Source organism: Neophocaena asiaeorientalis, unplaced genomic scaffold (genome assembly GCF_003031525.2).
Source record: "Neophocaena asiaeorientalis asiaeorientalis breed wild unplaced genomic scaffold, Neophocaena_asiaeorientalis_V1.1 scaffold544, whole genome shotgun sequence".
NCBI classification, from domain to species: Eukaryota; Metazoa; Chordata; class Mammalia; order Artiodactyla; family Phocoenidae; genus Neophocaena; species Neophocaena asiaeorientalis.
Genome location: NW_020173921.1, coordinates 103894 through 121388, shown reverse-complemented (window position 1 = coordinate 121388; position 17495 = coordinate 103894). Strand labels below are relative to the sequence as shown.

At 36.7% G+C, this 17495-nt stretch overlaps 1 protein-coding gene across 1 annotated transcript in view; it reads left to right on the top strand.

Annotated features, from left to right (window-relative positions):
• Positions 1-17495, top strand: part of LOC112404312 (collagen alpha-1(XIX) chain-like) — a 160223-nt gene that overhangs the window by 49500 nt on the left and 93228 nt on the right. The window contains exons 7-10 of the mRNA XM_024752145.1: positions 3696-3776; positions 7487-7612; positions 8661-8723; positions 17297-17350. Coding sequence (XP_024607913.1) covers positions 3696-3776; positions 7487-7612; positions 8661-8723; positions 17297-17350 — 324 coding nt within the window. The remainder of the gene's footprint in view (positions 1-3695; positions 3777-7486; positions 7613-8660; positions 8724-17296; positions 17351-17495) is intronic.

Here is a 17495-nt window from a genome sequence, read left to right as displayed (position 1 = left end):
CGCCACCAGGGAAGCCCTCCAACTATATTTTTACATATATTATTTTCTATCTATTTTCACCAATTTTTCTGTAGCCTGTGAATTTAAAAGAACTAGGTTATGCCTTAAAAAATAAGGTTATTAAAATTAACTGTTAGTAAAAATTGAAAATATTATACAAAAGTAAGCTTGGTCTAAGTTCCTATGTCTTGAATAGAAAGGACTGGAAAAAGATGAAATTTAAGTTAAACGGTTCCAGATCATCTGGTGTTTTCATTCAAGAACAATAGGCTATTTATTCATCCTCAGAATCACAAATGTTTGTACTGCAGACTATTTTTCATTAGCTTATAATGTTTCTTTAGAGTTCTGTTGGACTGAAACACAACAGTAGGTCATTGGATGAGAACAATTGTCTAGTAAAACCCTTTCAGATGAAAAGTTTCTTTAAAAATTATATTTGATGCTCACATGGTACAGATTTATTATCAATTTCCCAAAGGCCTATAATCTTTAAAAAGGGGGATATATCTAAATTTGATGACTTCACATTTTCTTATGGGTGGAATGATGGGAAAACCCATAAAAATAATCTGAATGCAGGACACCAATAGGAATTGTTAACGCAAAGCCCTTAACAGTTCAATTTTGTTTCAAAAGTACGGTTCTGTGCACATACATGTTTAGCCAGCATATTATTTCTAAAGGCCCCTGTGGAAGGCATCAGAGATAGATGACAGATGGATAGATAGATAGATATTATATATATGTGTGTGTGTGTGTATATATATATATATATATATATATATATATATCCAATAAAATATTATTTTTAAACTGTCTTCTCTTAGACACAATGAACAAATCAGTGAAAGTGTCATAACGAGGGTTCAGTGATGATTATCAAGATACCCCAGAGCAGGAGAAGCCAGTTCTGGACTTAAGACATCATGGCATCAGGGAGAGTGAGCTTGCTTGGGGATCAGACAGATGTGATTGTAAATCCTAGCTCACCCACTTAATTCTTATGATCTGCTAACTTATCTTGCTCACTCTTAATTTATCTGAGTCTCAGTATCCTAAATTATAAAATAATATTGGTAGACTCGTTAGTTATAATTGCATAGTGTATGTGCCATAGTGCATAGTATGTGGTCAGTTTTCTGTGTATTCATTTATTTATTTAGGGCCAGACATGCCGTTCAACCTGGCATAAAAGAGCAGAAAACAACAACAAAATCTCCTCTCTCAAAGATCTTAAAGGCTCAGTCTGTGTCAGAAAGATGGATCAAGTATGTGTCAGTAAATGGTGGCTGCCAATAATAATCACAGTATTAATTGTAGTGACAACAGTCCTAGACAGACCTTTCAGAAAGGTCTCTCCAGAGTCAAGGGAGGAAGTGGAGTCCAGCAGCTAAACCTCAGACGTGTGACTTCCAGCAGTGGGTGGAGTGTAGGTAGACGGGAAGTGATCTTCAGGGGATTCTAGTAACAGGAGTAGGGGTGGCGGCAGCCCTTGCTGGAGCCCTGGTGTTGACTGGAATCTGATCTCCTGCAGGACTAGAGAGGGCAAAGTGGGGAATGGCAAGAACCAAAGAACATGAGGATTAAGATAAATTCATAACCTTTGAGGGAGAGATGACAATGAGAGAGGAGCAAGTTATTCCAAGAGTGAGGTCCTGACTCCAAGCTCCCGTCTCAAGGTTGAGTGTTGTGTCCCGTGTCTAATTAACTTTTTACTCAAGGTAACAACCTGAGGCTGAAGAATATCACTGTGAGTCCTGATGAAAAGCTACAATGGGAAAATTATAGTCTTACAACACTTTCATAGTTTAATGTGGAATCTTAGTTCACTTAAGAAATAATATTAAAGCCATGTCACGATGATGGAGCTTTTAGAAGAGTCACTGTTTAAGTTAAACAAACAAAAAAAATACGTATTTTATTTTTTAAAGATTCTTGGTCCTACTAAAACTCTAAGTAAACTAATATTTTTATTATCTCCATACAAGCTCTGTGATTTATAAGATTTGTTGTAACGTGAAAATGTTTTGTTTATTCAGAACGTAAGTTATCAAAAAAAACCTTCTAATGATTAGGTTTTATTTTGCATATACTACCCGTGTGCTTTCGTGCAGAGAAATAGGTGACAAAACTGATAAAAGAATTTTTTTTTAAACAAAAAAATTCTGCGTGACAGGGTCAGTTCATTCTCATTCTAAAGCACTATGTCAGTGAAGGATTCTAAAGCAACTAATGAATTAAAAAAGCATAATTAAACTAGGCTGATTGTAGTTTCAGTGTCATGGGTACTTTATTAGGTTCTAATCCATGAAAAATTGATCATCTATCTTCAGTTAAGTAAAATAATTCATATGAAGGCCCTAGCACAGTGGATGATACATAATAGAATCTCAGTATTTATTGACTATTTAGATAACAGTGTTGATGATAAATTAGTTTTAGTTAAGGAGAATATTAATTAATTGGAGTCTCTACATTCTTCATTCTACATAATGGGTATGTTACTGCCTGGTGTTTCATTAGACTATGTAAGACAGTGTATTTAAACTTTATAAATAAAAGTTTACTTCAGTAACCTTGCAAAAAGTTACAGAAGAGAAATCATTAAGTTTCATTTCATCTCAGAATTTTGCATTGGCTGCAAATCTTAGGCTGTTCGTGAATCCAGAAGATGTCTGGAATTCTTAATGCTTTCTGTGAGCTGAATTGATTTTGTTCATCTCAGTGTAGAGTAATAGTTACAGCTTTTCCCCTCCTTTCTTGCTTTGTTGGTGTTGGGTTAGAGATTTAGAGCTAACCTCAGATATCTGCTTTCTATTATAATAGGATTATTATATTATTATAGTTGGGTCTTACTATAGAAAGTACTTACTGACCTCAAAGAAATACGTAATCTAGCTCTGTTACATTAGGAGACAGAGAAAGATGGGGAAAGAGGAGAGAGAGAGAGAGAGAAAGGCGGGGAGAAGGGGAAGGAAAGAGGTTGTTCCTGACCTATGTTATATGTCATATCATCATAAGATTATTAATTAAATTATTACATTTACAACCACAAACTAATTTGAAGCAGCCTCTCTGTGCTTCTGTCATATTGAAATTTTGTCAATAGTCTGTACCATTTACTTTCTCTGATGTGGTTGTTTGATCTTGCACTTGAAGACATGATTGTACTTTCCTGAAACTACTTTTAATTTCATGTCCGAATGCCAACAAATGTGGATTTGCTGAGCAAATAGAAGAATCAATTTTTTTTGTAAAAATACTGTGAGTCATGCTCAAGAGTATGCCATGTAACATAAAATCCTTAGGTGATTAGACAGTATCTATGAAAAGTAGATAAAAACTAAATACCTTTTTTTTTCTTCTTATCATAGTGCATTATCTCTCTTTAATTAAATACTTCTTTTTGATGGTTTGAAACAAGGAGCAGAGATCTGCAATTGCTCTATTACTTGATTTCCTTTACATATAGATTTATCTCAACAGCCGAATCCATTTCTGTTTCTCAAAGGGTCCATAAAGTCATGAATCCTAAATTAAACAAAAACCAAAATATCTGCCAGTGATCTATTTGTATAAATATTAGCTTCTTTTTTTCTTTCCAGTTAAATTACCATCGTTCTCAAATGCCTAAATGTGATTTTCAAAAAGAAAAATACTAATGATATATCTTATTACTAATTTTTTAATAGGTTGAAATTCACCAACTTCAAATCTACTGTAACTCGAACTTCATAGCTCAAGAAACGTGTTGTGAGATATCAGACCCTAAGGTAAGCTCAGTTTTTGGTGTGTGAAGACTGTAGAAGGCCAGTTGCCTGGGCTGTAGAGTCACGTGTAGGGCAGCACTGAATGTCTTCTCTTGAAGCCAGGCGAGCAAACAGTTCCAAGCAAGAGACCCCTCATGGGGCTGTCCCATCGTCTCTTGTCACAGTTTTAATCCCAGTGCTTCATCTTGAACTTCAGGAAAGATATGGCCTCACTTTGGACTCCACATGAGTAAAAGAGAACTTATGCCTTTCTCACTAAACCACGCTCTGACGGTAGCATCAGCATTTTCCAGTTACAGGGGTTTTACGTCTGTGATTGTACGTTATTCTCACTCACTTCCCTCTCCTAGCCGTCACCCTTCCTGGCCAGTTTTCCTTTGTGAAAGATTTTTCACCTGCATCTTCCCCTCTCCTGTTAGCTCCGTGGTCCACCTTTACCTCGTGCTTGGATCGTCGCATTATTGTGTCATCCTCCTTCCCTGTCCCCACATAGCCAGAATAAGTCTCTGCATCACTGCTTTGTAGGTTCATTTACCTTCTTCCACTAAACATCTGTTATTCAGAAACACTGATCTTCTAGATATTGTGCTAAGCAACAAGGCTGGCTGACGTGAATAAGGCACATTCCCGGTCCTCTGCTCATCTCACCCTCAAAGCCTTTGGTTACTCCCTGTTTGCAACAAATTAGAAATTCAGTTTCTTAGTCTCTCACTCTTAATATTCTCATCCTAACTCTACAACTATTACTTTCTTGTACCAACCTTCCATTAAAAAACCCCACTAAATTCAGTACTTTCTGCATCTCTTATTGCAATGGTCATGTGTGTGTCTTATATTATTAGATATAGTTGTATTTGCCTTTAATTTATTCAACTACCTTTGAAACTCATTGAGGGGAATTACACTTTTGTACCCTTCTTTTATGATTAGTGCTTTGTTTGTAAAAGATGTCAAAACATTGTTTCTTGACTTGTTGACTGGTGTTTGAAAGGGATTAATTCTGAAAAGTCTTACAGAAAGAACATATGAAAAGTAGAAGGTGAAAATGTTATTTTTTGGGTCAGATTTCCCAGAAGTTCTAAACTTACCATTGAAAATTGTAAGAATATTTATCCATAGTTCAAAAATATTTTTGACTTCTATCACTCACTTTGGGTAGTAGAATAATAATGTGATCAACTGACTCAAAGCATAGCTAGGTCTGTAAAAATTATATGTTTTGCTAATGTAACTTGGTTTTATAAACCATATCTCCAACCCAGTTTATGGCTCTCATTGCAAGGAAAGCCAGCCAAATATCTTTCTATAAATATCTGAAAAGGTAATTTAGAATGGCAATCTACAGACTTGAAATACCTAGACTTCCTGGAGGCACACATTTAAATCTTTAAGATGTGAATTCTCCAGACGTTTTTCTTTAATTAATTATGCTTCTTTTATGTGAGAGCTTTTAAAATATGAATTTTCCCTGATTGAAAAGTAACAACATGATGTTTTGAGGTACCTAAATATTATACTCTTGACCAATAGTCACTCCAACTTGAATTATGAGAAAACTGTTTAAGGAAATAGGTGATGGATTTGATGGAGTGGCTTGATAATTAAAAGCGGTGACATGACCCCACACATCATGAAAAAAATTTTTAAATTGTGTTTGAAAAAGATTTGGTTTTAAAGAGTAGAAAAATAAGGTAGGAAATCATCTCCAACCTTGGAAAAAAATAACAAAAGACTGCTTATTTTCCTGCTGATAAGTATTTGGGGGCGGACATCACCATTCTGTTAATCGTTAACAGGAAATGGATATGTGCTATATTTACATTTAATGGAAATATATATTTTGGAAGGTAAATAGTTATATAAAAGATACTTAAGTGCGTCTGCTCTAATTTTGGCATCAACTATATTTTTTGAAAAATATTTCAACTCAGCAAATTTTAATGTACTCGCTTAAAAATCTAATTTTGTCCTGTAATTTCAAATCAGACATCCTTTCTGTTAATAATATTTTATAGCATATTTCAAAAGTGAAATTTATTCAGGATAATCTATAAATATACTTCTTTGCTGCTATTAATTAGGGTTTCTCTTTCTGAAGCAGTCAGATTTCATGACTACAGACCTAGACAGAGAGAATGAAGAATAAAGAGGAAGAGAGGAGAAAAGCAGCAACGTTTGTTGAAAATAAAGGAGAACGATGATTAAAATTTTGAGGGTTTATTAACGAAATATGTGTCATATCAAAACCAGAGGTTTTATGAAGCAGGGGATCCTTACTTGTACATCTTATGTTCTCTGTAGGCACTTTTTGGAAAGTGTGGGCAGTTTTATGGTGAAGCCTGAGACATGCTTTTAAAGTCTTAAAGTAGTGAATCAGTTATCCAGAGCAAAACTGTGAGCTCGGAGTAGGTCTTGATTATCTAACTGAACCCACGGGGCACGGGACAGGAACTGGCTGGAAAATCATATCAAATCATAGGACATAAGTGGATCATTTTGGTGATAATCTTGTGTGTTTCATTCTAATGTAATTTTTAGACTTGTGGACTTGGAAACTTATGTTGATAACTAAACAGCTAATCATTAAATCTGCAGAGAGTAAATGTGATAGAACTAGTGGTAAAGACAGGAAACTAGTCCCAGTTTTTCTGGGAGCTATTTTTCTTACCGTGTCTACTGTGCTCACAAGCATTAGAATGCTACACACATTTTCAAAATATTATTTTGTTTGAAAAGTTATGCATGTTTACTATATAAAATTTGGAAAATACAGCCAACTTCATAGAAGAAAATAAATATCAACCATGATCTCATCACAATAAATAACCACAGACAATATTTTAATTTTGTATCCTGACAATATTTTTCCAGGCATATATAATTTGCAGTATATAAAGTAATGTGTGAACACTTCCCCCTAAAATGCAAATTCAGAAATATGAAGTTGCAAATTCATGAAACTGCAGATTCAGAGTTACAAACCGTGGTAAGGACTCTGGTAAATGATATTGAGAGGAAAGGATGCATTTATCTTCTTCAGACGGCCATCTGGATTTATTTTTTGACAGAAAAAAAGTTCATTGCTTTGTAACCAAATTTCACTTCATGTGGCCATCCCCACATGTTCTGAACACACTGGATAAGTTATAAAAGTCATCACTTGTCTGTTGCAGTGGAGACTTTTGAATAAAGAACAATGGACTGGAATAAGATACACATACTTTGATTAAATACATACTACCTTAGAGCATAAAAAGAGTTTATTTTCTACTTTTGCATGCCTTTATAATCATCTTTTTGAACTAAACGATGTTCTAAAAGTTCAAATTACATTCTTTTATTTTAAAATTTGTTCCTGAAACACATATACCAATGTTATTTGTATAAAGTATTTTATTGTAGCAATTGTAATTCTTGTAAACGTTTGATATTACTGTACTTGTCATAAAGTCACCTATAATAGCTTTAGAATTTCTCACCAAAACCAACAATTTAATGCATTTCTAGTGTGTTGTCAGTGTAATAAAAACGTAGGGGTCTAGTGAAAGGGCAAAGTCATTATGGACTTTCACAGGTTGGTGTCAACCTTTGGTTATTAGAAGGAAGTTCTGGCAAGAAACTCCAGTCATGTCTAGCTTGGTGAGAGTCAGTGCTGGGAATGTCATCATGTTTGGAATTGACCCCATATCCTAAAGCCTCTTTCTGGATTTTAGTGCCCAGAGCAGCATAGCTTTGGAAGTACTGCAGCATCATTGGTACCCGCTCATGCCAGTAGAACGTCTGCATTTCTGCCAGCAAAGCAGGAACTTACAGACCAGTGCCAGTGCATTCCAAACAAGGTATGCTCCCTTTCCCCTATGCCCACGGAAAAGCCACGCCACACAGTGAGCCAGGCCCTGCGGGTGTGGCCCTGGTCTTTCCCTTTAGTGTGCCTGGGCCTCTCAGTCGCTGGGTGGGTTAAGAGAAGGGGCTTGGGGATACGATCTCCTGGATGTCGATCTGGAGAGTTCTGAGGCCACCTGACCTTCTTTCCTGGGTAGGAAGTAGAAGAAAATAAAGGGAGGAACCACCTGTACAACAGCTAAGTACAAGGGCATAACACATGCCAGGAATAGGCTTCAATTCTGCGAATTCACAGATGAAGAAAACGCAGTGCCTGCCCTTCAACACATACGCAAAGATACTCTATGTAGTGTGGGGACTGTGTCTGTCCAGTATCCCAGATATCCATCCAGCACTCCTTTCTGCAGTGAGTTGTACAGGAAGTGCAGAGGAGCTCTGTTATTGCCCAAAGAATTTGTTTTGCTTGCCCCTTCCTGGTCAGGAAGCCTGGGCCCGTTGGGCTACACAAACGTCTTTTGTGGATGTTAATGGCACTTAGAGGCCTGAGTGATCTCTGGACGGCTTTCCTCTACACCAGTACAAAAGGAAGAGAAACTTGCCCCAGCTTCTAGAGCAGAAGGTCCCCGGCACCATGACTTGATGCATGCTTAGGCTTAGAGCATCCCGCAGCACTTCCCTTCCTGGCTGGAGTAGTGGGGAGGAGGGTGAGGTGGGAGTTTAGAGGAAGCTTACATTTCCTCAAGTGAATAGCCCTGCACAGGAAGCTCCGTGCGAAAGGCTAGTACAAGGTGCAGGGTGCGTGGAGTAGAGCGCATGTTCCAGCCCACGGAAGGTCTCGGGGAGGAGATGATGCTGGCAGGCATTTGGAATAGGGGGTAGTGAGCCTTACGATGAGGGGAGAAGGGCCTCCCAGCGGAGGGACCTGCATCAGCTCCCAGGAAAGGAAAGCTTTGTCTTACTATCGTCAACTTCTTATTTATAGACTATGTGCTTTTAGTTCAATGTGACAGAATATTTGATAACACAAAATTCATTTCTGCTCAGGGAGAAGCAGGACTAGTGGGAGTTCCAGGCTCACCTGGACAGAAGGGGGACAAAGGAGAGCAGGTAAGACACCAGCCAACGCTGTCGGGACAAAAGAGGATTCGTCCAAAAGTGACTTCACAATTGTGTCCACCTCATTTTCCTGTGTCCCATACAAATGCACATTTCTGTGAAAGCCTATTGAGGGCTGTATTTAAGTCCTGATCACTGAAATAAGGAAGACTATATTGGCATGTAAGTCTGCTTTCGCATTCCAACTGGAAGGCTGGCCTAAAATGTACCTGTAAACCACAAGCAAAACTGTGAAGCAAGAAAGTGTCTTTTAGTTGGGCTGTAGCCTTCTTTAGCATTTTCTTCTCCAGATATGTGACAAACTCCTGTTTCTCTGTCTGCTGATAGGTCTCCACTGAAATTCTTCCCCACCCTTTGTTGTCACCTTTGTCACCTTTGTTGAGCACCTGCTCTGCGTAAGGCCTAGTGCTGGGTGTTAGAGCGGATAGAAGGAATAGGCTATGTTCCAGGATTTTACATCTGGAAGGAGATAGAAGACCTTAAAAGGCCACACCAGTTAGGTGCTGTAGGAGGGTTGCAGGGGCCCTGAGGTAACAGTTTTGGGGAGACTGGGGAGAGAGTTTGCTGGAGAAGATGGTGGGTGAGCTGGACCTGTGCAGATCTGAGTCTAGCTAGGATCCATGCTTTTCCTTTCTCCCTGTCTTTCTCAAAACAGAACTGTCTATTCCTCACTCTTTGAGTCATGTCTTTTTATTAATCATTTTTTAAATTGAAGTATAGTTAATTTACAATGTTTTGTTAGCTTCAGGAGTACAGCAAAGTTATTCAGCGATATATATATATATATATATATATATATATATATATAAAACTATATATATATATATATATATTTTTTTTTTCATATTTTTTTGCATTATGGTTTATTACAGGATATTGACTATAGTTCCCTGTGCTACACAAGGAACTCGTTGTTTATCCATTATATATGTAATAGTTTGCATCTGCTAGTCCCAAATTCCCAATCCATCCCTCTCCCACCCCCTTCCCCCTTGGCAACCACAAGTCTGTTCTCTGTGTCTGTGAGTCTGCTTCTGTTTCATAAGTAAGATCATTTGTGTCATAATTTAGATTCCACATGTAAGTGATATCATATGGTATTTGTCTTTATATATATATATATATATATATATATATATATAAAACTGAATCTATATATATAAGTATATTCTTTTTCAGATTCTTTTCAATTATAGATTATTACAAGACATTGAGTATAGTTCCCTGTGCTATACAGTAGGTCCTTGTTGGTTACCTGTTTTACATGTAGTAGTGTGTATATGTTAATCCCAAACTCCTAATTTGTCTCCCCCTGCATCTCCCTCTGGTAACCATAAGTTTGTTTTCTATGAGTCACGTCTTTTGTTAGCTAACTAGGTAGATTAATTCCTGCTAAGATTAGGAGTTGATTATGTTCTTACTATCTTTCCAAGGTTGAACAGATTTAAATTCTTTTCATGCCTTAACTTGGAAGTCCATGGTTCTAAATTATTTATATAATCTACATGGACTCCTTATTTTAAAAGGTAAGAGACTGAAGTTTGTGAAATGACTGTCCCTCAAAGTTGCACAGCAAGCTTTAGCCAAGCCATCCTTGGTCTTTTGCCTCCCAAAGGAGGGTCCACCATTGTACCTTCCATGGGAACTTCTGGCACCTAAGCAAGTGCTTGAGAAGAAATGTTTGGGTTTGGGATGGGCATTTATTTTTGCCCTTGAGATCACACTTGTTTATTTTTGCTTTTGTTACTTTTGCTTTTGGAGACATATTCAAAAAAATTATCACCAAGATGTATGTTGAGGGGCTTACTGCCCATGTTTTCTTCTAGGAGTTCTATGGTTTCAGATCTTACATTCAAGTCTTTAATCCATTTTGGGTTAATTTTTTTGTATGGTATAAGATAGTGGTCAAGTTTCATTCTTCTTTGCATGTGGCTCTGCAGTTTTCTCAGCACTCACTATTTATTTATTTTAAAAATTTTATTTATTTTTTATTGAAGTATAGTTGATTTACAGTGTTGTGTCAGTTTCAGGTATACAGCAAAGTGATTCAGTTATCTATATATATTATTTTTCAGATTCTTTTCCTTTATAGATTATTACAAAATATTAAGTATAGTTCCACATGCTATACAGTAGGTCCTTGTTGGTTATCTGTTTTATATATAGTAGGGTGTATATATTAATCCCAAACTCTTAATTTATCACTCCCTCCTTTCCTCTTTGGTAACATAAGTTCGTTCTCTACGTCTGTGGGTCTATTTCTGTTTTGCATATAAGTTCATTTGTATCATTCTATTTTAAATTCCATATATAAGCAATACCATATGATATTTGTCATTCTCTGTAGGGCTTACTTCATTTAGTATGATAATCTCTAGGTCCATCCGTGTTGCTTCAAATGGCATTATTTCATTCTTTTTTATGGGTATTATTCCATTCTATATATGTACCACATCTTCTTTATCCATTCATCTGTCAATGGACATTTAGGTTGCTTCCATGTCTTGGCTGTTGTAAATAGCCAACACTATTGAAGAGGCTATCCTTTCCCCACTATATATTTGTGACTCCTTTGTCATAAATTAATTGACCATATATGTGTGGGTTTATTTTGGGGCTCTCTGCTCTGTTCCACTGATATATGTGTCTGTTTTTATGCCAATACCACACTGTTTTAATTACTATAACTGTATAATATAGTTTGGAAAGAAGATCCATCTATATGCTACCTATAAAATACTCACTTTATATGTAAGGACACACACAAACTGAAAGTGAAGGGATTGGAAAAGATATTGCAATCTTTTGCAAATGGAAATCAAAAGAAAACTGAGTAGTTATACTTATATCAGACAAAATAGACTTTAAACAAGGAATGTAATAAGAGCCAAAGGTGGGTTTTATATAATGACAAAGGGGTCAATCCAACAAGAGGATGTAACATCTATAAGTATTTATGCACTTAACCCAGAAGTGCCTAAATATATAAAGCAAATATTAACACTCCTAAAGGGAGAAGTAGTCAGTAATACAATAATAGTAGGAAACTTTAATACCCCACTACATCAATGGATACATCATCCAGACAGAAAATCAATAAGGAAACACTAGCCTTAAATGACAGATGAATCAGATGAACTTAAGAGATATATACAGAACATTCCCTCTGAAATCAATAGAATATATTCTTCTCAAATATATATGGAACATTTTCTAGAACAGATCGTATTTTAGGCCATGAAACAAGTCTTAATGAACTTAAAAGGATTGAAATTATATCAAGCATATTTTTCTGACCACAGTGGTATGAAACTAGAAATTAATTACACGAAGGAAACTGGAACATTCACAAATGTAGAGATTAAACAACATGCTACTGGACAACCAGTGGGTGAAAGAGGAAATCAAAAAAGAAATTAAAAATTACCTTGAGACAAATGAAAATGGAAATATAACATACCAAAATTTGTGGGATGCAACAAAAGCAATTCTAAGAGAGGAGTTCACAGAAATAAGTGCCCATCTCAAGAAACAATCAGAGGCTCGAACAAACAACCTAACTTTACACCTTAATGAACTAGCAAAAGAAGAACAAATGAAGTCCAAAGTTAGTAGAAGGAAGGAAATAAAAATTAGAGCAGGGCTTCCCTGGTGGTGCAGTGGTTGAGAGTCCACCTGCCAATGCAGTGGATGTGGGTTCATGCCCCGGTCCGGGAAGATCCCACATTCCACGGAGTGGCTGGGCCCGTGATCCATGGCCGCTAAGCCTGTGTGTCCAGAGCCTGTGCTCCTCAATGGGAGAGGCCACAACAGTGAGAGGCCCGCATACCACAAAAAAAAGAAAAAATTAAAGCAGAAATAAATGAAATAGAGACTAAAAATACAATGGAGAAGATCAGTGAAAATAAGAGCTGGTTTTCTGAAGAGAGAAACAAATTGACAAGCCTATAGCTAGCTAGACTCACCAAGAAAAAAAGAGAGGACTCAAATAAACAATAAAAAATGAAAGAGGGCATGGTACAACTGATACCACAGAAATAAAAAAGATCATAATTATTAGAAAATTTATTGTATGCCAAATCTATAAAATATACAAAATGTATCTTAAAGTTATAATGTATTACATAATTTCCCATTTATGATACATTTAAAAAATAATAACATTTGTTTTAACTTCCAGCCTACACAAAATTCACAATGGCAAGAGATTTTAGTGGCAAGGCAATGACAGCTGGGATAAAATAAATTGATAATCTACAAAAGAAGGCTATAGAATCACTATACTTCCTTTATTGTTTCAGTACATGCACCAGCATTTAATTAAACCAGCATAATCCTTGATGTGCAAATACGACTTCAGATGACCATGGCCATGAATGTGATCAGCTTTTTCTAATAAGCATGGATGTACTTTTCCTTTTGAGGAGTTGATGAGTACGTTTCTGTTCTTATTGTACTACGTGATCCTGCAACTTGAATGGGCAGTAAATAAAGATGACTTTCCACCTGTGTTTGAGTCTTGTATATAAGTTTCATTATTAGAGCAGGTGCACAAAATAGTGCCTGCATAGTTTGAAGATCAAAAGTCATTTTTGCTCTAAGGCATATTGAATAGTGGATTTTGTGAAATGATCAGAAGTGCACTGTTACTAAGGCAACCAGATGTTTTTCTTTTGGTGTGTAAGACCAAGAGAGTATATTTAGGGGCTGTAGGACAGTATATTAGAAGGAGTACCACTTTGGAGCCTGAATCACTTGGGATTGAATCCTGTCCACCTCTTACTTGCTTTGAAAATGATGCTTAATAACACTGAGTCAACAGCTTATTGTGAAGAAGGAATACTTAGTACCAGGAACTGGCACATAGTAGATACTTAGCAAATGTATGTTTCCTCTACTTTTCTATACACAGTGTAATTGTTCATGTGTTGAAGGAGAGGTAGAGGTAATCCTTTTAGATTGAGTTTAGTTTCATATGTGGTTTGATTAAAACCAAACACATCTTCATTTTGTGAAATAATTCCTTAGAATTTTCAATTGATTACATGTTTTAGGTTATAAAAACCTTGAGTTGATATATTCCACTTATAGTAAATATTAATAATTTAATGACAGTCATTTCTTCAAAAGATCACTCAGTGATTTAAGTATTTCATTCAAATCTGTGTCTTTTGTTCCCAATCTTATTTGACAAGATGTTTTTTAGATATAGTGTGCTAGTTTTTGAAATTTAATTTTTCTCATTCTCATTTTTCTCATTTTACTTTTGGCCCAATGAGATAAAATGAGAAAAGTTTTGAGAATACAGCACCCAAATCTCTTTCCAAATTATGTATTACTCATTACAGTATTTCTGAAGGTCTTACTTTTTTTTTTGTTTTTTTCTGTGTTATGCGGCCCTCTCACTGTCATGGTCTCTCCCGTTGCGGAGCACAGGCTCCAGACGTGCAGGTTCAGCGGCCATGGCTCATGGGCCCAGCTGCTCCATGGCATGCGGGATCTTCCCGGACCGGGGCACGAACCCGCGTCCCCTGCACTGGCAGGCGGACTCCCAACCACTGTGCCACCAGGGAAGCCCAGGTCTTACGTTTTGAGAATCCTTACTGTCATCTGTGGCAGCTTTATAAAGAGCAAATTTTACTTTATTTATGCCTGTACACTATGAGTTAGACAGCTGTTCTGAATAATCCTGTAAGTAAATCTTGTCCCACCTGGATCAAAACCCACCCATGGCTTCCTATTCCCCTCAAGATAACACTGAAGCTCTAACCATGACCCGCAAGACTTACCATAGTGTGTAGAGCTCTCCCTACCCTGCTACCCCTCCCTATAGTGGCTCCTACACTCTCCCCTTGTTCATGTCTGTTCCAAGGTCTTTGCACCAGGCTACATATACCTGGAATGTTCTAGATATTCACATTTCTCTTTCCTTCACATCATTTAGGCTCTCTCTCATAAATCACTTTAAAATAGAAAGGCCTGGGGGCTTCCCTGGTTGGTGCAGTGGTTAAGAATCTGCCTGCCAATGCAGGGGACACGGGTTCGAGCCCTGGTCTGGGAAGATCCCACATGCCGCGGAGCGGCTAGGCCTGTGAGCCACAACTACTGAGCCTGTACATCTGGAGCCTGTGCTCTACAGCGGGAGAGGCCGGGACAGTGAGAGGCCCGTGCACCGCGATGAAGAGTGGCCCCCGCTCGCCGCAACTGGAGAAAGCCCTCACACACAAACGAAGACCCAACACAGCCAAAAAAATAAATTAATTAATTAATTAATTAAAAAATAAATAGAATGGCCTCTTCTGACATCTCTGTGTAAAAAGCATCCCTTCATTCCACCTCTGTCTTTCTTTTCTTAGCACTTTTATCATCACTTGACATGTTATCATTATACCTCCATTTATTCCCCCACTAGGATATGAGTTCCTTGAGCACCATACATAGAACAGCACATAATAGGAGCTAAAAATACATTGAATGAATGAATATTCTACCACAAGGAAAGTCTAAGTCATCAACTCAGCTGTTTCTAGAACCTGTGAATTCTCTGCCCCAGTTGCCCAGTGGACCTTGCCAAGCAGGGCGAAGAGTCAGTTTGCAGAGAAGGAGCTAGATAAGCTAAATCGTTAAGAACTGTTATATTATTCACTAATGTTCTACTACACTTTTTCCTTTACAAACAAAAGCATTTAAAAAAATTTACATAGTGACCTGATTAGTTTTAGCTTGATGTTACCCACTAGTTAATGATGAATCAGAAATATTTGGAGAAAAGCCACAAGTTTTGGGATGACTTAGTGTTTATTTGCCTATTTTCTCATCCACACTGTGATGCTTCATTAGTCTGATTTACTGCTTTTTTCTTCATAAAGCTTATGACCCCCTTTCATGGAGATAGTTTGAGATTCAACCACTGCTTATAAACACATAGCTGTGATGAATATTCTGTATCAGGCCACCCAATCAGACCATCCTAACCATGCCCTCTGTCCAAGACTAAACTCTGGATGACATTATTTGAAATAATAATTAATACTTTTCTTTCATTTAGACTCAATGATTGTAATTTTCTGAATCTTTTAATTCCCTTTTCTTAGCAGATGTGGTTAGCAGCCTAATTACTTAGCAACTACATTACTTTCTCAGTTCTTTAATACCCTTGCTAATACCTTCACCCACTTCAGAGTTGAAATCCCCTCAGTTTTATAACATAGCAGCTCGATTTCTATGTTCCTGAACCTAAGGAGGAGTATGATCTGAGGTCTATTTGGGGAATAATTTTCCCCTTTAGTTTTGTATTATTACCTTCTGTATCAAGTTAGTTTCCCGAAAAGTGTAGGCTTTATGAAATGATTGCTTTGTAGGTATACTTTTAGAGAAAATCAAAATAATTTAAGATGAAATGTTAACTTACTTGACTCTATAGTCAAAAACTTTGGTATTGTTTTTTTTTCTACTACCCCTACTCTCCAATCTCACTGTATGGAAGTTTCCATTTTGAGTGGTCTAGTGTGTTAACCCAGAGATTACTAGTGAATTTCCCTTTGTTTCCAGTGTGACATTACTCATGTGCCCGTTCTGAAGACACACCACACCAATAAAAAATAATTGAATCAAAATATGTTCATAATTTTTTAAAAGAAGGAATATTTTTCCCTTAGTAATAACCTCAAAGAAGCAAGATTTAATATTTATGGTTTTGAATTTTTGTCTACGTCAATATGAGAATTAAAGAATATTTCTTCATCCTTTCTAATCCAATATTGAGCATATTGGATTAATTGACAGGTTCTTTTTTGTTTTTTTAATTTTACTCCATCTGATACAATCTCATCTAATCTATAGGAACTTGAAGTTGACATTTATTTGTATGCCTTAAATCTGAAATTAACAGATAATATCAGGGTAATAATGGTATTATATACTCATAGAATTCTAATGTGTTTATTAATCTCTACCAAGCATTAGTAATAGAGAAATTCATTCAGAAAGTTTACATTATTGTCCACTGTCTCAAGGATAAATTTATTAGACTGAATTTGTAAAAGAGCCATAAAGGCAGATAAAGGTAGCCCATCAGCTTCACTGAGCAGATTTTTCCAGTTAACGTGGATGAGCAAGGAAACTGACAAAAGGATTGACCCAGCTTGGGAGTGTTTTCCTGGAGGATGTAATGGAAGGTCAGGCACACTAAATATAAAAATATGGGTACCTTGGAGCCTGAAATTCCATGACTTATTTGAATTGAAAGTACCAGGTACTAGTTGAAGTAACAGCAATAGAATCATTCCTTAACCTTTGATAAATATAAAAGAAATGAGAAAGCTGTACTGCATATGTCTGTGTGGAGAATGTCTAGTTTGAGTTTTGATTAGCACTCTGATATTTATTATTAACTTTCGGATAATTTATTAATTGTCAAAAGTATAGTTTAATGACTTGTGAATAATAGGAAAAAAGAACTTAACGGCACACACTTTGGTGCGAGCAAAAGCAACTCATCTATGACAACCTTAGCAATTGATACACCTTTGAAAAAACTCCTAATGAGCATTTCTATATTTCAGGGTGCAGTTGGTCTTAAAGGTGAATTGGGTGCTCCTGGAATTCCTGGGGAAAAGGTATGTGGATCAGACCCTTGATTAAGCTTTGTAGCTATTTTACCAGGTTGTATCAGACAGGAAGGGAAAATACACAGAAAAAATCTGGTATTTCGGGGGGTGGGGGGCAGTCAGCAAACTGTGACCCTGCAGCAGGGCTGCCAAG